Genomic DNA, 24416 nt, shown 5'->3' with positions numbered 1-24416 from the left:
ATATGTATCTGGACAAGCTGCTACACCTTTGCCTCAGATTTCTCATTTGTGAAACTGATAAGAGCATCCATTGCACAGCATGGTTGTGAAACGCAAATGAGGTGGGTATGTAATATACAGCTACGCATAGTGTGAGCTATTATAATTCCATTTGTGGAACTATCACTATAAAGCCTCTTACATAGTACATGTATCAATACATGTTTATTAGAACAAAATGCAAAGCACTTTGTAAATAGTATAAAATTGTTGATCTTTTATTATTTGTGAAATGTCGACAAAGTGAAACCTTAACTGTTAAAAGTGCTGTATATAAGAAGGGTTGGGCGAAGAACTTCTGTGTATTTTGACATTAAATGGACATGTAAACTGCATGTAAAAATCCACTTGTCACTTGTGGCTTAAAAAAAAAAATCAGAAAACCTTAAAGGAACACTACCAACCAACCACCTACTAGATAACAGTATTTATAGGTGGGTTTCTAAGAAAAGTGACTCGTGCATTTTTGTATATTTAAATATTAATTAGAAGTATAAAACTTCGGAGTCCCATCACGCTTTAGGGGGCCTCTTACTGAATAAGGAGAAAGGGGAGGGAGAAATCAGTCACCTGGCCGGAGAAAGAGAAACTACAATCCCCAGAAGGCATGGGGCCGGACCCCTGCGTCCAATTGCTCCTCCCAAAGCGCCGTGCGCAGTCTTTGTCCAATAACTACCTCCGGAGAGTCCGTGTGAGGAGCAGCGGTCCAATGAGCGTCTCAAAAGAGGCAGGGTGAGGTGGAGCCAATGAGGGGGTCAGTTGCTGGTGGAGGAAGACGCCAGAGAACGACTTCTGGGCGCCCATTCCGAGTGTCCAGCCCTTCCCCACCTGCTTTATCCCGCTCTGGGAGTCTATGTACCCACTTGGGAGCGCGCCTCTGTGAGCGCGCCCTGAAGCCCACCCTGGAGTCTAATGCGGAGACCGAATTGGAGCCTCCCATGGCCTCCCGTAGCCTCCGGGATCCCCCTGTCTCCAATCCAGAGAGCGACACGGGGGACGAGGGCGTGCGCGGCACCTGTGATGACGCCTCATTGTGCAAGAGGTGCCTAGGGACCCGGGGACCCGCTGGGCCTTCGGGGTGGGGGTGGGGAGCGTGGCGTCGGCGCCCGTGGCCGCGAGTGTGGCGGGAGGCGGGGCTGGAGGAAGGGCGGGGCGGGGCGGGGCTGGAGGGAGCTGTCCCGGGCGGCCTGGGACCCGTGCTCCGTGCAGGTGGCTCTGGGAGTCCGGGCTCCCAACTCACCTCCCCGCGCTTCTTGAGTATTTTCGTCTATAAAATGACGAATTCAGCCCTCGCCATGCGAGAACTAAAGCACCCTAATTTCCGAGAGGAAAGGGAGCGCGGCTGCCATTTAGTCACAGACATCCGAATGTAAATCCCCAGTTATGAAGCACCAGATTATGTTGAGTCCGGAGTGTAGGAACACACGGCCAGTCTGAACTTCCCGCGCCGCCTTCGGTCTGCTTTAATCACTGCCGGACTTTCTCATTCCAAGCCTAAACTTACTTTTTTTTTTTTTTTTTTTTTTTACCACTTCCACCCACGTACCCAATTCTTTCCTTCGGGATCAAAGAGAACAATTCTGTCCCGATCCCATTTGAGGTCCTTCGAGAAAGTCGTCATTGTCTCCGCGGCCTTTTCTTCTCCCGGTGAAGCACCCACAGTGCTTGTCATCGGGCATGGACTCGGGAGGCCTTTAATTCGGTACCTCCTTAGGAACACCGATTTATCGGTGCCCTTTCTAAAACGTGAGCCAGAACCCGTCTGACTTGGGCGGGCTACCTTGAGGTAGCGCCAGGTTGCCTTGGTTCCCGAGGCTCCTTTCATCACACTGTTGGTTAAATTGAACTTGTAGCACGCTAATCACCTGCCTAGCCACTCCTCTCCCATGTTTTAGTAATGTCATGATCCCAAGTGTGACATCATGGGAAAGCATAACAATTTCACTTTACAGCTAGCCCAGTTTTTTTCTGCCAATATTTACTGGGATCCCAGCTGTTACCTAGTATGTTAGCTTACCTTTCAGTTTTATGTCGTAATAGTGTGACCTAGGCAAGTTACTGAAGTAACAATAACAGCAGTTTCCTCAGGGGATCATGAGAAAAAATGCATCTGTGAAGTGGTTTGCAACCTTAAAGTGATGTGTAAATTATGAAAGACGGAGGGGGATCTGTGATTTTGTTTGTACAGGGAGGTTCCAGGTGATTTTTATGGAACAGTATTGGAAAGTGCCCTAGAACACTGCGGGATTAAAGGACAGCATCACATCTCAGTTACATCTAAGGTCTGGGCTTCGAAGCCAGTTCCCTGCTCCTTTATTTCATGCTTTCTCTTCTTAGCTATACTATTGCTTTCACTGTTCTCTGCAAATTGAATAAAGCCATTTATCTGTTTATTCAAATAATGAGCGGAATATTTAACAGTTAGGAGCACACCACCTTTCAACTGCAACCATGAGTGACTACTGAATACTTTTTGAGGCCTGCGGGGTAATCGGTGACCAAGTGACTGATCTTATTTTCTGCACTGACTCTGATATTTTCACTTCAGAGGTCATTTTCCTCTGCAGAGAAAACAAAAACACAGTAAGAAGCAACAGCTCTGCCTCTGCCAGCTATCACTTACTGTTCTTTTTTTTTTTTAATTCTCCTTCCCCCAACATAATTCAAAATACACATGCAAACCTTTTTTTTTTTTTTTTTAAACTGTTCTTGGCTAGCTTCTTTAGAACTTTAAAAATCTTGACAGCTATTTTTTTCTGACATTCCTTTAAGAAATATTTCTTTTTGTTACTATGAACTTAACAAAGATATCTGTGTACAAAGAATGGAAAAAGATTACATATTGAAACCATGACTCTTTTGTGCAACATTTTTAAAAGTATATAATTCAGTGTTTGTTTTAAAGGTCCCCTACTTGCATTCTTTGTAATCTTCTTTGCTTCTATCCTTGTAGATATTTTTGAAAAATGTTTGGTTGGTGAATTCTCTCTGAATTGGTTTTAGAAAAATTCTGTTTTTCTTATTTCACTGTAATTATTTCCTTTTATGTTCCCAGATTTTAATTTTGGACTTGGACTTATTTGGACTTTTTGATCTTAAGGTCCCTGATTGCTCCCAAAGTCTGTGGTTTATTGCATCTGGCATTTGGTAATTGGGCCATTCTGTGAGCCTTGGTGATGCTTTTTAAAAAAATGAGATTCTCAGATACTAAATCTTGGGTCTGAATGGTATAGAGTTGAGTGGGCAATAGAATCTCAGAAACCAGTAATCTAGTTTGTATCCAAATAAGAATTTCTTTTTCCAGTTCCTTTAACAAGTGGGTTATCTAGTCTTCATTTGAAAACCTCCAGTGATCAGGAAATCTCTGTTGATGCATTCCATTATACTTTTGGACAACTTTTATTGGAAAATTTTCCATCTAATGTTGATCTCTAATATATACTCAGTATTCCTATTTCAATCCTCTGGGGCTAAGCAATACAAATCTTTTTTTAAAATACTTTTTAATTTATATATTTTGGTTTGGGATAAACTAAATTTCCCTTTTTAAGATTCTTCCCACTCTTTTCTCCCAGAGATTTGTCTTATAAATTAAAAAAAAAAAAAAAAAAAAAAAGGAGAAAGAAGAGAAAGAAATGCCAGCAAAAATGATCAGTACATTGGAAAAAATGTACTTGTGAGTCCTCTCTCTCCATAAAGGAGGGGCCAAGCCAAAAGAAGGTTGGGGAGCTTCTGGAGGCAGCCTTAGTTTCAGTTAATTTCCAATAATCACCTCAAATGCAGCCAGGAGTTAAAGTCCAAATCCTTTATTCTCTCCTTCAGAGTCTTGAATCTTTTCCTGGAGCCGAGTTAGCTTTAATAGAGGCCTATCTTTCTCCTTAGTTCTGAGAGCTCTTGCTGCAAGTTCTTTGTCTCTGCCAGCTTCAGCCTCTCGTCTTCCCAATGTCTCCAGCCAGCACAAAGGTGGAAGTTGAAATGAATCTGACTCCGCCTCCAAGAGAGTGGGATTGTGGGCTTCTGACTTGTGAATCTCCCAGAATCAATCCTAGTTGGGAATCTCCCAAAGTCCAAGAGTGGGCTTGTCCTCTAGTAGGCTTGTTAACTCCTCCTTATAGATGCTCTCTAAAGGTGTGAAATCTAATGTGTGAACCCCTTTAAAGGTGTGAACTAAGTACGTAAGCATTAGCACCTTGTTTCAAGTTGTGGCCCATAACAAGCACTTTACAAATCTCTCATTTGATCCTTAACACAACTCTGGGATGAGTGCTATTAATTATCTCTATTTTTTATTTGATGAAACTGAAGCACACAGATTAAGTGGTTAGCTCAGGGTTACACAGTAAGGACTGTCTGAGACTATACTGCACTGCACTGCCTATAATTTTAAGTGACTGGAGTTTCGGGCCTGCAGTCAGGAAAAGATGAGTTTATATCTAGCCTCTTACTAGTTTACTGTGTGTCCCTGGCCAAGCCACTGAAACTCTGGTGCCTCGGTTCCCTCATATGTAAAATAAGGATAATAATAACACTCACCTCTCAAGGATATGAGAATCAAATGAGATAATAATTGTGAAGTACTCAACTATACATAGTAAATGCTCTACAAATGTTTGGTATTATTATTGATTATTATTATTTATTACTACTAGTAGTAGTAGTATCATCATCATGATCATCACCACTGAATGCAGAATGCAAGGCTAGGAATTTAGTGGTGTTAAGTAGGGTAGAGTTGGGACGATACCTCTCCAAGAAATATGTAGCAGCTGCCTTCCCCACAGCTGACAAGATGAGGATCCTAATAGTAAAACCTGAGAGATTCACTAAAACTGTCTTATTCATGATATATATAAATTTGGAATCAAACAGTATTGTTTGAGTACCTATAAATGCTCTCAAAAATTCTTGCTCTAGATTCCATTGTTGTCTATGGATTGGACACTGCTTAGTTCTGTGAAAAGTTCAAAAAGAAATGATATAGTATATGGTTTTTGCTCTTAAAGAATTAACACTCTCATGGGGCGGCTGAACTTTAATATATAAAACAGTACATCAGTAGTCATTAAATGGTCATCGTCTGCCAGGCACCAGTTATGGAGGCAGAAGGTTAAATTGTGGTATCCACAATAAATGCAGTAGAAATTTCAAGACAGGAAGAGCACAGAGTAGACAGTTGTCATTCAGTCATATGCAACTTTTTGGGACCCTCATGGACCATAGAACGTCAGCCTTCTTATCCTCTACTATCTCCTGAAAAGAGAAGGTAATAGGGATAAGTGGAAGGAAATTGTGAAGGAGAAGCTTAATAGAGATATATGCAGTTTATGTGTATATACATCATATTTATATATATATGTATATATATATATACACATACATATACATATACACACACACACATATAAATGAACTGGGGAGAATGATGGGGGACGAAAGGCTCTGATGTACCAGGTGATGTATTTAAGACTTTGTGAGACGGTCCCTACTTTGAAGTAGCTTACCTTCTAAGATGGGAGATAAGAATATATGTTGTGTGCATATATATATATATGATGTATACAGAATAAGTACAAGATCTTCTTTAGAGAGAATTTACTGGTAGAGAAAAGAAGGTTAGTAAAGTATAGAAGATATTGCTTAAATTGAATCTTAAAATTGGCCAGGATTTTAAGATGTGTAGGTAAGAATGAGGTACTTTTCAGACATGGAAGACTGTCAGTAACAAAAGGTCAAGGAAAGAGAAGGAATGTTGGGTGTGTATAACACTGAATACCTTAGAATGTCTGGATCACAAGGCATGGAAAGAAGACTAGAAAGGTAGGAAGATGGAAACAGTTTAAATGACAGATAAATTTATGTTTGAAATTAGAGATAATAAGCATTTAGTGGAGTTTGAATAGGAAGATTACATGATCAGATCAACCTTTTGAGGAAATCACTGAGGCAGCGAGGTGGTGCAGTAGATAGAGCACCAGCTCTGAAGTCAGGAGGACCTGAATTCAAATGTGGCCTCAAGACACTTAACACTTCCTAGCTGTGTGACCCTGGGCAATTGCTTCTGCAAAAAAAAAAAAGAAGAAGAAGAAGAAGAAGAAGAAGAAGAAGAAGAAGAAGAAGAAGAAGAAGAAGAAGAAGAAGAAGAAGAAGAAGAAGAAGAAGAAGAAGAAGAAGAAGAAGAAGAAGAAGAAGAAGAAGAAGAAGAAGAAGAAGAAGAAGAAGAAGAAGAAGAAGAAGAAGAAGAAGAAGAAGAAGAAGAAGAAGAAGAAGAAGAAGAAGAAGAAGAAGAAGAAGAAGAAGAAGAAGAAGAAGAAGAAGAAGAAGAAGAAGAAGAAGAAGAAGAAGAAGAAGAAGAAGAAGAAAGAAGAAGAAGAAGGAAGAAGAAAAGAAAGAAAGAAAGAAAGAAAATCACCTCTTGCTCTGTATGCTGTATTCTAGGCTCTGTAAGTATCAGTTCTCTAAGCCTAGAAGTCCTTCCTTATCCAAAACCCTACATCCCCGTTTTGTGGTGGGAGATGGGAAGCTTTCATAGATTATTGTTTGACAGTATCATATACTGCAAATTGATCAGAGATTGCAGATTGTGTAGACTATTGGATTTGGCAAATTGGAGATTATTTTGAAAGAATATTCTGAAAAAGCAGCTTTGCATAATGGTGTATCTAAATTGAAGCAAATAAAGAAATGATATATAAGAAGTGGAGATAAATTCAAGAAGTTTTGTAGGACATTTCATGAGGTAAAATTAAAGGATGTTTTTTAGTAGGATAATAATGATGAGCTTTTATGTAGCATTTGCAAATTTTAAGATTTACAAAATGCTATACATGTTATTTCATTTGAACTTCACAACAGCCCTATGAGCTAGGTGCTGTTTTTTTATCTCCAGCTTACAGATGGGGAAACTAAGGCCAACAGTTATTAAAGTGACTTATTCATACTAGCAAATAATCTAAAGTTGGAATTTTACTCAGGTATTCTTAACAATTTCTAAGCCCAACACACTATTCCATGCACCACTAACTTCCTCATTTAGCTATTTTGCTTAAAGATAAAGAGAATTGATGATGAAATGGAAGGCTCTTCTGGTGAGAGAGAAATTGAAAATACTCATGAGAGAGGACTAATTTTAGGCACTGAGCTCTTAAGGAAGTGGACCTAGAGTACTAATATAATAAGTTAGTTTTTTTGTTTTCCATTTGAATAAATTTTTGTTGGGGTACAAGGAGTAACCACTATGTAATGATAGTTTGGGTATTGCTCATCTAGAAATAGATTATAATTAGGATATTTAAATGAATTTAACAATTTTTATTGTCCTTTAGTTCAATTATGTCCAACTCTTCAAGACCCCATTTGGGGCATTTTGTTAGAGATTTTGGAGTAGTTTGCCTTTTCATTTTCCAGCTCATTTTATAGATGAGGAACTGACACAAAACAGAGTTTAAGTGAATTGCCCAAGGTTACACGACTAATAAGTGTCTTGAGTCTAAATTTGAATTTAGGAAAATGAAATTTCCTGAATCCAGATGGGGCAAATTATCCACTCTGCCACCTATATGCTCCAAATTTAACAGTAGTTCAGACTATAAATCATTTTAAAAACAGTCTTTCTTCTAGCAGTTTCTCTACTGGACTTGTATCCGAAAGAGATTAAAAAGAGAAAAGAACCCACATGTGCAAAAAATGGTTTCTTAACTTTTTTTGTGTCATATTGTCAAGGGAAGCTTATACATTTATTCTCAGAAAAAATGTTTTTAAATGTATAAGATAGTTACAAAGGAAATCAAGTTTACTGATTACACTCATCAGAATATTAAAAATGTTCACAGACCCCACTAAATTAATAACTCCTTTAAATCTAATGTGACATAAGTCTTGAAAGTGTTAATTCAATGTCTAAAAATATCTACATTCCTAGACCTAGTGTTTGCATATCAGAAAATCTGGTTCCACAACATTTGTTCATATTATTATTATTATTATTATTTTCACTAAGGCAATTGGGGTAAAGTGACTTGCCCAGGATCTCACAGCAAAGACTTGTTAAGTGTCTTGAGGTCCTCCTCCTTGAATTAAGGTCCTCCTGACTTTAGAGCTGGTGCTCTATCAACTACGCCACCTAGCTGTCCCTATTTCTTCATATTATTTGTTCATATTAGAATGAGTTAGGTATAGGAAAGAGAAATGTCTTTTGCACAATTTTTTTTAATAGTACTTGGTTTTTATTTTTCAAAATACATGGAAAGATAATTTGCAGCATTCACTCTTGCAAAACCTTGTGTTGCAAATTTTTCCCCTTTCCTCTACCTCTGCCCCCTTCCCTAGACAGCAAGTAATCCAGGATAAGTTACACATATGGAATTTTTCTAAACATATACCCACATAAATCATGCTAGTAAAGTCAGATCAGAAGAGGGAAAAATGAGAAAAAAAAACAAGCAAATAAACAACAACAACAAAAGGTGAAAATACTATATTATGCTATGATCTACATTCAGTCCCAATAATCCTCTCTATCACAAGTCTATTCAAACTGTCCTGAATTACCTCTTTGTTGATAAGAGCCACATCCATCACAGTTGATCATCACATAATTTTGTTGTTGCTGTGTACAATGTTCTCTTGGTTCTGCTCCCTTCACTCAGCATCAGTTCATGTAAGTCTCTTCAGGCTTCTCTGAAATTATCCTGTGATCATTTCTTCTAGAACAATAATATTCCATAATATTCATATACCATAACTTATTGAACCATTCCCTAGCTGATGGGCATCCATTCAGTTTCCAGTTCTTTGCCACTACAAGAGGGTTGCCACAAACATTTTTTGCACATGTGGGTCCTTTCATTTTTTAATGATCTCTTTGGGATATAATCCCAGTAGAGACATTGCTGGATCAAAGGATATACACAGTTGATAGTCCTTAGGACATAGTTCCAAAATATTCTCCAGCAGTTCACATCTCCACTAACAAGTGTATTAATGTCCCAGTTTTCTCTCATCCCCTCCAGCATTTGTCATTATCTTTTCCTGTCATTTTAGCCAATCTGAGAGCTGTGAAGTGGTCTTAATTTGTCTTAATTTGCATTTCTCTAATCAACAGTGATTTAGAGCATTTTTTTCATATGACTAGAAATGGGTTTACTTTCTTCATCTGATAATTGTGTGTTCGTATTTTTGACCACTTATCGGTTGGAGAATGGCTTATATCAAAACAAATATCTTACTAGAAACTCTTGAGAGATACCTACCTCTTCCTCTGTGTCTGGGACTTGGGGAAAGGATGTGTTTATGAGTTACAAGGTATATACATGAGGTATATATATATATATGTATATATATATGTGTGTATATATATATACACACATATATATATATACATATATATATATTATATACACACATACACAGACACAAGGTTTATGCATGAGGAATTTCATGAAAAGTAGTGTGAATTTAGTTTTTAAAGTATGGGAATACTGATAGTGAGAATATTAGGGATAAGCCTTGGACATTTAAGAAAAGAGTAAGTCTTGATTAGGAAACTTAGTGGGATAGAGATGGATGAAAGAACTGAGGAGGAGAAAGACTAAGAGCTAGTTTGAATTTATGATCTCCAAAGTCAGTTTGATACTTCCTCTACTTTTTTAGGAGTTCTCTCTACTAAGAAAACATGACTACTGGGAAAGCTGACTTGATTTTTTTTTTTGTCCTCGGATGTTATGAAATTTTCTCTTCAGTGGCATTAGCTATATCCTGGACATCTCAAATCCTGGCGCTAATGTTTTAATTATTTTTTACTAAATCTCCTTCTTGTCTTCTCTTTCAGGTTTGCTGTAAGTATTGGCTACTGGCATGACCCTTATATTCAATATTTTGTGAGACTGTCAAAAGAAAGGAAGGCTCCTGAAATTAATAGAGGCAAGTTTACCATCATCAAAAGTCACTTTCTAATCTTCATTTTTTGCTTTTGATACTGTTATAAGCACAGGATGGAAAACTTAAATAATGGCTAAGAAAGTCATCTGTCATCAGATAAGGAAGGGGGGGACAGGTAGGAAATGTTCTTTAAAATAAGCACTTAATGTCTCATCAAACTTTTAGACACAAAAATGATATTCTTAGAATCTCTTATTGGGAGTGCTCTCTGATTTGCAGAATATTTGTGTGTTTGACAAGTTGGTTTTGGCCAGCTTTTCTGTAAGCATAAATTTTCCATTTATGATGAAAATACTTAGATCACATGATTTGAGGTAAAAATAATTTGTTAAATATTAATTTATCTTGAGTAAAATAATAACTAAAATATTTTATAGTAATATCTTTGAATTCATAATATATTCTTAATTCCATACAATATTTGTTTATTTGGGCTACAATGTCTTTGGATGAACATTAAGTTTTTTAATCTATTTTTCCCCCATAAATTCTTCAAATATATTTCTGTCCCTGAAGAAAAATTCCTTAAGACAAAAAAACTCATTGTTTTCTAGCTGTTCTGTGGATCTCATATATTTTGTTTGGGTCATTTGAGGTAATTTTATTTCTTTGGAACTGTCATAGGATACTTTGCTCGAGTTCATGGTGTCAATCAGCTGCTAAAGGCTTTTCTAAAGAAGACGGAATGCAATTGTCAAGTTATAAATCTTGGTGCTGGTATGGATACTACATTCTGGAAATTAAAGGTGACTGAAGTTTGAATGCTTGTCATGGTCCCTTTTAAAAGTGACATGATTCAGAGATTGACAAGGCTGAGTATAATCACATACTTTACACCTGCTTAGGATGATCAACATTCTGTGACTTTGAAAGTACTTTCATAGGTATTATCTCATTTGATCTTTACACTGTTCTTATCATGAGATGCTTCTGTTCTCATATCTGAAACAAAATAATACTTCAAACTATAAATGTTCATTGAATGAATGAAACTCCCTTTTATAGGGGAGGAAGCTAATATTCAGAAGTTATTTGGCCAAAACTTTAAATTCTCTAAGGGTGTGGATGGGTTTATTTTTTTGTATCTTTCATAGTATAGTGCATGTAGAAAGTACTAAATAGTCCATGAATATTGACTTTTTGCCAAAGCTATCCGGTGTACTTTTATTATCTCAGTTTCCTTGAAGAAACTCATGTGGTTTATATTTATTTTTATAAAAGTTTGAAAATTTTCTTTTAAGTTTTCTTAGGCAGACTAAAATTTCCAATGCCTAAATTCACCATAACATTGTAAAGATAAAGTTGAATTTTAATGCTTGTTAAAATTTATATTCCTTCACTAATTTAAAAATTTTTTATTATTGTTATGTTTTCCTATCACTTTGCAGAAATATTCTTCCCATTCCCTTTTCATAAAACCATCCCCATAAAAAAGAATTTAAAAAATGAAAAAAAAAACATGCAACAGAATTAACTAGCATATCAGCTAAATCTAACAGTCATATGTAATGATCCACCCACATCCATGATTTTCCTCATCTCTGCAAAGATTTATCATTAGTTTTAAAAAATTTTATTGATACCTTTGGTTTTTGCATTAGTTATTTTTTAATATATACCCTCCTAACCACCTCATTTTTTTTTGATAAAAATAGTCAAGTAAAGCCATCCAATACAACAATCACATTTAACTGTATATTCAATATTTGGCATTGGTAGTTTTCCTCTCCTGTCCCCACACCTTCCCCTTCTCCAACTCCTTGCATTTTCTACCCAGAAGAGAAAAAAAATTGGTTCATCATTTGTTCTTTGGATTCATTATCGATCCTTGCTTTTAATCTTGTTTCATCTGCTTTTTTGTATGTCTGTTCATTCATAATACAGTAGTTGTATGCATTGTATGCATTATTATTTCTGGTGGTTCTTACTTCATTCTGCATCAGTTTCTATAAGTTTCCTCGTGTTTGAATTCCACTTCTTTATTACTTTCATCTTCATCTTTTTAATCCATTCTGTACCTAATCAGAGCACTAAATTTGGAATTAGAACACCTGCTTTCTGGTCCTAGATCCATAAGTGACTAACAGTCAGTTTTCTTTTCATTTGTTGGCCTCAAGTTCCTGAGTTATAAAATGAAGTAAATAACTCTGCCTTAATTCAACATTGTTTTGTGATTAAATGAAATAATATGCATTAAAATGCTTTGAAAAAAGTAAAAGTTTTATAAAAAGCTGAAGTATTAAACTAAAATGTTCTCTGGTTGTCTGAGTTTCAAGCCTCCTAAGACCTTTCTTTACTCAGGAAATCAATGAATTCGTAATTCTCTTCAGTATTTAACTTTTGCTCCTTCTCTCTATTTATATATCTTACTTTTTTGATTGACCAGAGATGTACCTTTCTTTAAATAATCTTACTTTTGTAAACAGGTTTTTTCTTCTTAAGACAATGTTTTCCATTCAGTTAAAATATCTATTTCAAGCCTATTAGTTGTATGACCTTAGGCAAATAATTTTTCCTTTCAGTTCCTCAAACTACCTAAAATATAACATACAGGCAGTTTCTGACTGTTTTTAAGGGTTGGTACTTTGGTATTATTATGTTATCAGGTCTTAACAGTAATTTTGCTTCTGACATGAACAGTATTTTAATAGGTCATCTTTAGTGGGTCACATAAACTTTACATTTGTTATTCTAAGATGCTATTTGGGCTGATTGCTCTATTTTTATTCTCTTTTGTGTGGACAGAAAAAAAGAATGCCTTAAAAACCTAGAGGCAACATTGTTTAAATAATTAGAATGAAAACAGTAGGAATTAGGAAGCCTTAGTTTTGTTTTACCTCTGCTGCTAGCTAGATGTATTACATTATATAAATATATTGCACTAGATAAGTTACAAATTCCTGTTTTATGGTTCAGTTGGTAGTACTGAAGGTGAGATTAAAAAAAAAATCTGTATTTTGGACATTGGATAATGGTGAACATCTTTGGAAATGACACATATACCTGCTTCTGGGCTAAAATCAGTTTGAGGATTCAACTATGACCAGGAGAATACTAAGCTCTACATCTCAGGCAAGGTGACTGAGGCTCTGTCTTGAAGAGGAATGCTCTATGCTTCTTCCTACAGTTCCTCATTGGGCCCACTGTGACATTGTACATCAGGTCTTCAATGGGTGTTTGGCCCCAGCATATCTGCTTAGATCCTGTTGCCTTAGCACCCCCTTCCTGGGACCTTTTGTTCTCCCAGCTCCTATGGAGTGAACTCTGGGGATTGAGCCTCTCTCTCTCTCTGTCTTCTGACACTTTAGCACAATTGCTTCTGTGTTTCCATTCCCATTCTAATTGTGTCCCCATGACAGATTTTGTACTAGTATGGGCTCTAGGTATTGCCTTGGTCACTCCCAAAACAAGAGGGCAAGGTTTAAATCTGGCAACATCGTGTTAATGCTACATTACAGCTCACAGGCAAACATTTGACAATGGAAGAATTGAGATTTAGACAGGGAAGTGTCTTGGACAAAGTTATGTAGCTAAAACATTAGAGAGACTGGGTTCAACTCTAAGCCTATAAAGGTTCCCCCAATTCTAAGATTCTATAAATCATTTTTTTGGGGGGGAGTGAAGCTTCACTCCAGAGATAATAATTACTTGTCCCAAGTTCATAAAGCCAGGGGAGAATTTGGCCTAGAAATGAATCTTTTGATCTTCATCCCAGTGCTCTTCTTTTCTTTTTCTTTTTTTTTTTAAACCATCTCTCACTTTTAACTGATTTTTTGCCAACAAAAAGCTAATCAATTATGAAGCATTAAGAAAAGATTTTATTTGCTCTCTATGATTATTAAAACTAAGGGGAAAAACAGAAGGGATTTAATCTGTACATAGGAAAATGCTTTTCCGTACATACATTATGCCAACTCATCCTCTTTTTCAGTAGATTTCCTTTTCTCTCATCTTCATTTTCAACTAATCTTCAGTCTCTACCTATTATCTTTTGATATGCCAATATCTTCTTCATTCTCAAAAAATATCCAAACTCCTATCTATTGTCTTGTCTCCTGCTTTTCCTTGCTAAACTGGAGATCTGTAAATGATACCTCCACTTTCCTTTTTCTCACTTTTCTTTAACTCTGCAGTCTTCCTTCCGACTTTATCATTCAACTTAAAAGAGACTAGTAATCTCTTAATTGCTAAATCTATTTTTAATAGTTGCTTTTTATTTTAAAAAATACATGCAAAAATAGTTTTCAACAGTCACCTTTGCAAAACCTTGAGTTTCAAATTTTTCTCTCCCTCTTCCCACCTTTCCCCTCCTCTACACAAGTAATCCAATATATGTTAAACATGTGCAATTCTTTTATACATATTTCCAGTTATCATGCTGCATAAGAAAAATCATATCAAAAAAGAAAAAAATTATTTAAAAAAACTCAAAATGCAAGCAAACAACAACAAAAAGTGAAAATGCTATGTTGTGATTCACATACAGTCCTCTCTCTGGGTGGAGATGGCTCTCTCCATCACAAGACCATTGAATTGGGCTGAATCACCTCATTGTAGGGAAGAGCCAAGTCCATCACAGTTGATAATCACATCATCTTGTACTTTGTACAATGTTCTCTTAGTTCTACTCACTTTATTTAGCATCAGTTCATTTAAGTTTCTCCAGTTCTCTCTAAAATCATCCTGTTGATCGTTTCTTATAGAACAGTAACATTCTATAACATTCATATACCATAAATTATTCAGCCATTCTCCAATTGATGGGCATTCCCTCAGCTTCCAGTTCCTTGCCACTACTTTATTCACAAATTTAATGGCCTTTCCTCAATTCTCAAGCTGGGTATCTTGATCTCTCTGGAGCCTTTGACACTGTCTATCATTCTCTTATACATATTCTGTTTTCTCTATATTTCTGTGACACCGTTCTTTTCAAGTTCTCTTACTTTTCTTATCACTTCTTTTTAGTCTTTTTGCTGGATCTTTATCTTTGTTGTATCTACTAATAGTGGTATCCCTTAAAGCTTCTCTTCACCCTTTATACCATTTCATCAATTCCTGTGGGTTCATCTCTGTTTTTTACATGATTCTCAGTTCTATGTATCCAGTCCTGTTGAATGTCTCAAAATAAATGTCCTTTAGCATCTTAAATGCAGTGTAACCAAGACAAACTCTCTCTTTTCCCAGCTTCCTTGTTACTATTGAGGGCATTGCCAGGCTCCCAGTGGTCCAGCTTGGACATCTTTAATTCTGCACTCTCCCCTCCCCCATCCATTGTATTACAAAGTCCTATCAATTTTTCCTTTGTAGCATCTTTAATAAACACCCCATCTCTTTCCTCTAAAGTCAACACTATTCTGGTATAGTTCCTCATCCTTTCATGTTCAGACTATTGCAGTAGCCTTGGTTGATATCTGTTCCTTAAATCTCTTCCAAATCCGGTCAATCCTTTTATTTGGTTATAAATTTGATTTCGGTTATAAAATTGATCTACTTAAAACACAGGTTTGACTGTGTTGTACCTTATTTAGTTAAATCCAGTGGTTCCTCATTACTTCCAGAATCAAATATAAAATCCGCTGTTTGTCTTTTAAACTCTTTATAATCTGGCTCCTTCCTACCTTTGCAGTCTTCTCATATTTTTCTTCTCCCTCCCCTTTGCATGTACTTTGGGACCTTGGTCCCCTTGCTCTTCCTCACTCGAGACACCCCCATTTCGTGATTGTATTTCTGCTGCCTGGTGGTCTTGCTCCCTTCTCATATCTGTTTGATGATTTTGGGGGATTCCTTTGGGACCCAGTCAAACTCCTGCTTTTTTGAAGAAGACTCTCCTGATCCCCTTGATGCTAAGTACTGTCCTCTGAGGGGCATCTCCAGTTTATATTCTGTCTTGTTTGAACATAATTGTTTTCCTGTTATCTTCCCCATTATATTGTGAACTCCTTGATAGCAGCACATTATCTTTTGCCTTTTTTGTATTCACAGTGTTTGGCACATAGTAGTCACTGAATAAGTAGGTGCTTTTTGTCTTTACTTGTATTAATAGTTTGCATTTTTTAGCTTTTCACAGTTGATAGATTATTTTCATCTATATTTTATAAATGAGAAAAGGAAGACTCAGGAGGGTAAATCAGTTCTCCTATGGCCTGGGAACTTATTTTAGGTTCATTGCTTTTGTTGCTATGTGACATCTGCCTCTAATTTACTTTTTATTTGCCTAATGATAGTTTATTTTTGAGATCAGCCATTAAAGGAAATTTTGAAGTCTTTCTATGTGAACATTTTAAGCTTGTTTTAGTTTATTCCTTCATTTAGCTGAAGAAAGAGGGCTAGATCAATCAGTTCTTTATATTTTTAGGAGCCTATGAATTGATAAAGTTCTGCATTTTCAGCTATGAAAATTATTAAAACTAACACTTCATAGTTGAGCAAGATGATAAAAGGCTTCTCATCATAAACTCCAAATTTTGAGCAAATCCCTGGGGCCAGATTTTAAACATACCAGGATTTTATTTGGAAGAGTTTGGATTCTGGTGCTATCCTCTTAAAATTGGGGCACAATTTCCTTAATTCATTTCTTCTGGATACTTTGCTGTACTATGTTAAGATTCAGTTCAGTTTTTAAAATTAGTTTTACTTTACTATTTGACACATACTTTCCTTGTGACTGGGGAAAATAAAGACAAAGAAGAGAGTGGAGAGAAATCAGTTTGTCCTTAAAAATTTGAGATATTGTAAATGACAGAAATGAAACTGACTTCTTGTTTTACGTTGTTTAAATTGTTTCTTTTGTATTTATGAAATTTACTTTTCTTTTCAGGATGAAAATCTTCTACCAAAAAAATATTTTGAAGTTGACTTTCCAATGATAGTCACAAGAAAACTGTATAATATCAAGTAAGTCTGATTATAAGAAACAACAGTAATAATTCTCATTTATATCTTAAAAGAATAAGAACCATGAAGAATGTAAAACAGTAACTTACAAAACTTTTTATAACAAAGCTCTACAGTGCTATTCAGAAGTAGTTTCACAAGATAAGTTTTAGTAGTTATCAAATTGGGAGAGGGGTGGGATGAGGAAGGGGTCACACAGAAATTATTTGAATAATTATATGCTAAGTTGTATGATATTGAAAAAAGGTATGGACACTATAGTTATGGGGAATGGAGGAAATTAAGCAGCCTCTTGCTTGGATTTCTCAAACTTTTGTACGTTTCCATTAATAACAACTACAACAATAGCAACAACAACAAAAAGAATTAATTAGCATTTACATAGTACTTTAAATTTTACTAGATGCTTTACAAGTTGTATTTGATTCTCACAACAGCCTTTTGAGGTAGGTGTTATTAGTATCTTTCATTTTACCAATGGGAGAAAAATGAGAAGAGAGAGTTTGGGTACTTGCTTAGGTCACTCACTGGATCTGCATCACACAGGTAGTGAATGAAATTGGATTTGAATTTAGGTTTTCCTGATTCCAGGTCAATTATTCTATGACTGGGGCCACCTACCCATCTCATTATACTGCCTATATCACTTTGGAAACTATAATGGAGCCAACTAGAACATTGGGAGCTAGTCTTAGCTTGGCTGTTTCTTTATTTTCTTATCTGAGAAAAATAGGAACATCTTTAAAATTATGTTGTAAAAATAAAATAGGATCAACGTGCTTTCAAAATTAAGTTTTATCATAAATGCAAGATAGTGGGAGTTAGGAGGAGGATAATAAAATTAAATGTGGGAATGTAGTGTGTTTAGTTATGAGGCTTTCAAGCAAGAGTTTGGATTTGTTATTCTGATTTAGCATGCTTATTGGAACTGGACAAATTTGTGCAAATTTGTCAGCTAATTTTAAATGAAGATTAAGGAAAGTGTTAAGTATAAAACATTGGAAGATTTAGTATTATTTATTTTGAATTATTTTTAAACATATTTGTTTCTACATTTATTCCTCCCCATTCTCCTGCCCTGAGAATTGTTCTTTTTATCAAAGAATTTTTAAAAGAAAGGGGACAAACTACATAGAATTCCCAATCCCTCTACCTTTGTCTGCCTTCATTTTTGATTTCCTTCATAGGCTAATGGTACACTATTTCAAAGTCTGATTCTTTTTGAACAGCAAAATAACTGTTTGGACATGTATACTAATATTATATTTAATTTGTACTTTAACATATTTAACATGTATTGGTCAACCTGCCATCTTGGGGAGGGAGTGGGGGGAAGGAGGGGAAAAATTGGAACAAAAGGTTTGGCAGTTGTCAATGCTGTAAAATTACCCATGCATATAACTGGTAAATAAAAAGCTATAATAAATTTTAAAAAAAATAAAAGAAAGGGAAAAAACATTTCAGTAAAATTAACAGATTTATGATTCTCTACCTCAACAGAGTGGCTGGAGGTACATTTTTTTTATTCTTTATTTAGTGCCTTATGAGCTTGGTAATTTTAATTACAGTAGTGAAAAAACTTTATTTTCAAGCAGATTTCTACAGTAACTAAAAACAAATGAAGAACTGAAAATAGGGAATATGATTTTTGAAAAATTATTGATATTTTTACATCAATTACATTTTCCAAAGTATCTTTCCTCTTCCTCTCAGAGAGCCATACTTTCTAGTAACAATAAAAAAGAGCAAAATACAGCTCAGTAAAACAAACCAACAAGTTCAATATGTGCCATTATATGCAATATTCTAAACTGCTAGTCCCTCTATCTCTGTGGGAAAGATGCCTTTTCATATCTTTTCTTTGAAACAAGCTTGGTCATTATAATTTAATAGTATTTAGTTTTGATTGCTTTATTATTAGAATGTAGGATCTTAATAAATACAATATAAATATACTGTAATATCTCATTTATCCATCATTTTGGGGAAATAAGATGGTCTCTTTTTTCTGTGATAAATGCTGGAAATTATTCATATGTTTTGAAAAAAATAAAAAAATAAAGTGTAAAAAAGAGTATACTCTGATGTGTATTCAGACATAATCAGTTTTTTCTCTGGATATGGATAGCATTTTTCATAAGATAGTCTTTAAAAAAATTTCCTTACCAAATTTTTTTAGAATAATCCGAATTATTTCCTTCAACATTTATCAAGTGTCTACCATACTACATTCAGAACATCCAGAGGCAGAAAATTAAATGGGCCTTCCCTCAGGGACCTTATAGTTATATTGGTGGGGGATAAGTTCTCTCTCATACACACATGCAGGAACAAGATGATGTTTATATATATTATGTATATTACATATACATAGTCTGTCTATACATGTTTTCAGATTTGTATGATTATAATAATAATAATAGGACAGGGAAGGTGTGTCAAGTTAACAGTTAATCTGGAAAAGATTTGAAGGTTTAATAGATTTTAAGCCCAGGTTAAATCAAGAGTGATAGGACAATTCAAGAGGCTAACCTAATGTCAGAATGAATCAAGGGTAATAATGTCCAGAGTAAGGAAGCATTCCATTGTCCACTGCCCACATCATGTATCATCTACAGTTTTCTGTTCTTTTCATTGTACCACATTTTAGGTAGGACATTGATAAGATAAAGATGACTGGAATGTTGAAGAATGATATTTTGCCATAAGAGAATCTAGTGATAAAATTGAAAATGTTTAACCTGTAAAGGAGATAATTTTCTAGTATTTAGAAGACAGTCATAGCAAGAGGGAATAGACTTACTGTGCTTATCTCCTGAGGACTTGGCTTAACAGGGGAATGTAGTAGAAATATAATTGTTCTTAACATAAGGAAAGACTTCCTAATTATAAAAGCTATCCAGAAATGGAATTTTAGGAGTAAGGTAATAAATTCCAGAGATATTGTGGAGGTAGAATCAATAATACCTGGCAACTGATGGGCTATGGAGGGCCAAGATGAGAATGTCAAAGAAAAAAAGAATATCAGATATCTTGAGTTTTACAAAACTTGATATATGGAAAGATAGAGGGACCATTAGCAAAAATAAGAAAACTTGGAAATTGGATGAATATATGATAATTAATTCTGTGAAGCCCAATGAGATCACCAAAGAATAGACTCCAGAGAATAGAGTCCATGGCTAACTTTTTTTTTTTTTTTTGGCTTTTTTTATTATTATGAAAGCTTTTCATCTTTAAAATATATGCATAGATAATTTTTAACATTTACCCTTCCAAAATTGTGTGTTCCAAATTTTCTTCTCTCCTTTCCCCCACCCCCTCCCCAAGACAGCAAATAATCCAATATATGTTAAACATGTGCAGTTCTCCTATACGTATTTCCACAGTTATCATATGGCACAAGAAATATTAGATCAAAAAGGGAAAAAATGAGGAAAAAAACAAAATGCAAGCAAACAACAACAACAACAAAATGAAAATACTGTGTTGTGATCCACACTCAGTCTCCATAATTCTTTCTGTGAGTGCAGATGACTTTCTCCATCACAAGCCCATTGGAACTGGAATGGATAACTCTTGATGAAGGGGAGATCCTTATGCCTAGGGATTGGGAGAGGGATGATTATTTAGCAAAGGAAATTGAGAAGAATTGGGAATACAGGGAGGAGAGCCTGAAAAGAGCAGAGTCACAGAAGTTGAAGGGTAGTGGGATTTTTAAGGGAAGTAGGAATAGGACAGCCAGCAATTTTGATTTAACAATTATGAGATGATGGATAACCTAGACAATGCTGGAAACTAGATTTCAAGGAGATGAGAATTGAGTGATCAGTGAAGAATTATTAGGTTAGAATGTAAACTTATTGAGGACAAGGATTGTTTTATTTTTGCCTTTGTTTCTGTAGTGCCTGACCTAGTTTGGCTCTTAAAAAATATTTGTTGGTTGATTTACTGAAACATAACCAGGAAATAAAAATAATTTCTCAATAAAGTTGATTGTAAAAAGAAGGAAAAAATAAGAGACAATAACCTCATGTGAATGTTCAAGGACAGGGTCAACCTGGGATGCCTGAGAGCAATATTGATGGAGCATCTCATTTCTCATTGGAAATGAATGAGACAGAGAATGTTCAAAGGGCAGGCAGGCTTCCAAGAATGATGAAAGAGGATCTCAAGCTGGAAGGTACTTTTAAAGAACACCTGAATCAACCCTTCATTTTGCAGATGAGGAAATTGATGCTCACAGAAGTTAAACCCATGGTTATACACCTTGTAAATGTCAGAGGTGGCATTAGAACCTAGATCTTGATTCCAGGCTCAATCTTTTTTTCACTGTACCATACTGTCTCTCAAGAGTTGGAGATGGGAATGCATTGAATCAAGGACACAAATAGTAGATCTGGCCTTGGTTAAAAAGAACCGTCATGGGAAAGTGAATAGATTATTTTATTTGGTGTCAAGAGAGAATGGATTTAGATCCCAACTGAATGACAGTGGGTGAGTCATTTAGTTCACATCAGCACTGTTTTAAGCACCAGAGCAATAAAGATAAAACAAAATAGCCCTTGTCATTAATAAAGAATTTATTCTACAGAGGATCTACCTTGAAAACAAATAAGTTCAGTGGAAGGCAAATTAAGGTGAGAAAACATTAAAACTCAGGAAGGACTTCTCTGAAGAAAGAGTGCCTCACCTGAGCTGAATCATTAGGGAAGACGAGAGAGAAAGGATGATTTGTATAAATGTCTGACTAGAAGATAAATGAGTTCTTTTCTGAGTCTCAGTTTCCTCATGCATATGATAATATTGGTGCTAAGTACTTATCTCAAAAAGTTGTTCATCTCACTAGATGTATATCAAGGGCTTGCAAAATTTAAAATCTTTTAAGTTAGCTCTTTTATTCTTCAAGGATTGGAGCAAAAGGGGCAAGAATAGGAGAGTCTTAAGTCTCTTGATTTTTTTGAGTAAAAGTGTGAAGGAAGATGCACATGCACATGGCTTTTATTTTCTTCATAAAGGAGAGGTAGAGTCCTCTGCTGAGGAGATGTAGAGGAAGTTGTAGATTTGAGGACAGAAGAGAATTTGGAGCCCTTATTCTCAGAATCAACTATTTAGAATTATTTAAATTTCTTTTGTTGTTCAGTCATTCAGTTGTGTCTGACTCCACATAGCCCCATGGGGTTTTCTTGACAGCATTCTCCATTCCCTTCTCCAGTATCTCTATTTTACAGATGAGGAACTAAGGCAAATTAAGGGTTAAATGACTTGCCCAGAGTCACACAGCTAGCACATGTCTCAGGTCATATTTGAACTCAGATCTTCCTGACTCTAGATCTGATACTCTGGTCATTGCATTAGTTAGGTGCCCACAAATCACTTTTAGTTAGAACTAAGTTGCCATAGCTTGCTTGGGAATCTTAAAACAAATAAACAAACAAACAAAAAAACCCACATGCTAGACGTGTGCCTGTTTTACTTTTTCTTGACCTCCCTTATTGAAGTATGGTACTTTATGGTATTTTGTTTGCCCTCAATGCAAATCTTTAATCTGCTATCAGGATCTATCAATCATTGTTAACACAGGTTAAAGTAATTCTTATGGAAGACAGAAATTAAATTTGTTTCTGACAATCAAGTTGAATAAATTAGAGGGAGGAATGGTGTTGAAAGTATCCCTAAAACAATATCTTTTTGAGAGGACAAAAAAATATATAGATGAATGTTAAAAAATATTTATGCAGGATTACTATTATATATATTGTGAAAGCTCAACAGAGATGAAGAACTGTTCAAAGACTGGGAAGCCATGGCCAATTTCACAGATTAGAATTTAGTCAAAGAGAAAAAAGCCAGTGGGGATTAAATGTACTTCTTTTGACTGATTAAAAGCAGTCTGAAAGCAAATATGATTGTTTAACTCATCTTTTATACAAGGCAGATGTGTTAGTGTGTGTTGTTTTTTGTGAAGAGGTTAAGTTGGGGTTGAGAACACTGCTGTCTAGTTTCAAATCAGTTCAGGACTGTCTTTCCCATATTTTATACAGAGAGAAAGCTGGATGTTTAGAGAAATCCAGGAGAATTGACACAGATACTTTTAAGAGATAGTTTTCTTTAAATATGTAAAATTTAGAAATAATTTGGAAAACAAAAGTATAGTTAGAAAAGGCTTGCAAAAGTAATCTTGGACTTCTTTAAGCATGAGCCCTTTCTTATAAGCCTTTGTGTGATTCATTATTTCAGTGTTACAAATCTTAGTTTATCTAAGCAGGCACCTTTTTCTGTGCTTGCTGAGAGCCAGGAGAAACAAGAAAGCCCTTTAGAATGATCTTAAAAAAAAAAAAAAATACTGTAAAGTATTCTTTGCTTTTTAATAGTGAAGTTTTCTTTGCTTCCAGTAGAGGGCAACTCTTTAAAATTGAAGTTTTCAGCTTTTTCATATATGCAAGGCATTTATTTTTCTCTTGTCCTTTTTTCCACAGAACCAAATCTTCTCTATCAAAACCAATCCAGGAATTAAATTCAGAAGAATCTTTCCTACTAGGCAAGTAAAAACACATTATAGTATTTATAAAATTCATTTTTATATTTTGAAGTTTATTACATTTGGATGGATATGTTTTATTTAGGTAAATATAGTATATTTACATTTGCCCAGCCTTCCTTGTGCTTCTGGGTTCACAAAAGCTCTTCACAAAATCTCTTTGAAAACAAATATGGGTTATTATGTGAATGACAATATTGTATTGACAGTTTTGGTGAACATAGAATCTGCTTTTGAGACAGTCCCTTTTCTGCCTCTCTTGTCCAGAAAACAAATTTGCTTTTTTCCTAGGACTTCCTTATATACTTTAATCAGAGATTTAAAATCAAGGTAATGGAAAAATGTCATTATTAATTTATGTCTTTGTTGCCATTGTGATACAGAGTAAAACAGGATTTGGAGTTGAAGAATATTGACTTGCCACTTATTATCCTTGTGTCCTTTGACAAGCTACTTAACTTTTTTAGGTCTCAGTTTCTTCATCTATAAAATGAGGGGGCTGGATTAGAAAGATCTCTGAAGTTCCTTCTGCCTCAAAAAAAAATCTGTGATTTTTGTCCATTTCTTATAGGAAAGTTTAATAAGATAAAGTCATATAAATATACTATTAACCTAATCATTTCAGTCTTTGCTCTTCCCGCTTATTGTGCCAAATGTAATGTGATGTGTGTACGATTGTATGAATGTGTGCATGTCAGGTTGTGACAAACCTATACACACAATACACATACAAACTAACTTTGGATTGAAGCTGACTGGGTGTTTTGTAGCTATATCTACAACTATCTCTGTATCTTTCTGTCTTTCTCTCTGTCTTTCTCCCTCTTAGGGAACTTATTTTCAGAGTCACGAAGATCTAGTGTACTTCCTACTTCTGACATCTATTGATTGTGTGGTCCAGGCCATGTTGTCATATTCTAGGCAAATCTCTAAAATCAGTTGCAGAGAAGGTACTAGAGTGCATTGGTAGAAGGTGTTTCCTCATCTGAGAGTTCCTCATCCAGCA

General features: G+C 35.4%; 1 protein-coding gene across 1 annotated transcript in view; it reads left to right on the top strand.

Moving 5' to 3' along the window:
- Positions 1 to 770: 770 nt before the first annotated feature.
- The window catches only part of LCMT1 (leucine carboxyl methyltransferase 1), a 104180-nt gene continuing 80534 nt past the window's right edge, over positions 771 to 24416 (top strand). The window contains exons 1-5 of the mRNA XM_074280030.1: positions 771 to 1081; positions 9866 to 9957; positions 10600 to 10721; positions 16793 to 16869; positions 23349 to 23410. Of these exons, the coding sequence (XP_074136131.1) occupies positions 786 to 1081; positions 9866 to 9957; positions 10600 to 10721; positions 16793 to 16869; positions 23349 to 23410 (649 nt within the window). The 5' untranslated portion in view covers positions 771 to 785. The remainder of the gene's footprint in view (positions 1082 to 9865; positions 9958 to 10599; positions 10722 to 16792; positions 16870 to 23348; positions 23411 to 24416) is intronic.

This window comes from Sminthopsis crassicaudata, chromosome 1, assembly GCF_048593235.1.
Source record: "Sminthopsis crassicaudata isolate SCR6 chromosome 1, ASM4859323v1, whole genome shotgun sequence".
NCBI classification, from domain to species: Eukaryota; Metazoa; Chordata; class Mammalia; order Dasyuromorphia; family Dasyuridae; genus Sminthopsis; species Sminthopsis crassicaudata.
The sequence above is the reverse complement of the archived record's forward strand: the minus strand, read 5'-3'. Positions and strand labels throughout refer to the sequence as shown.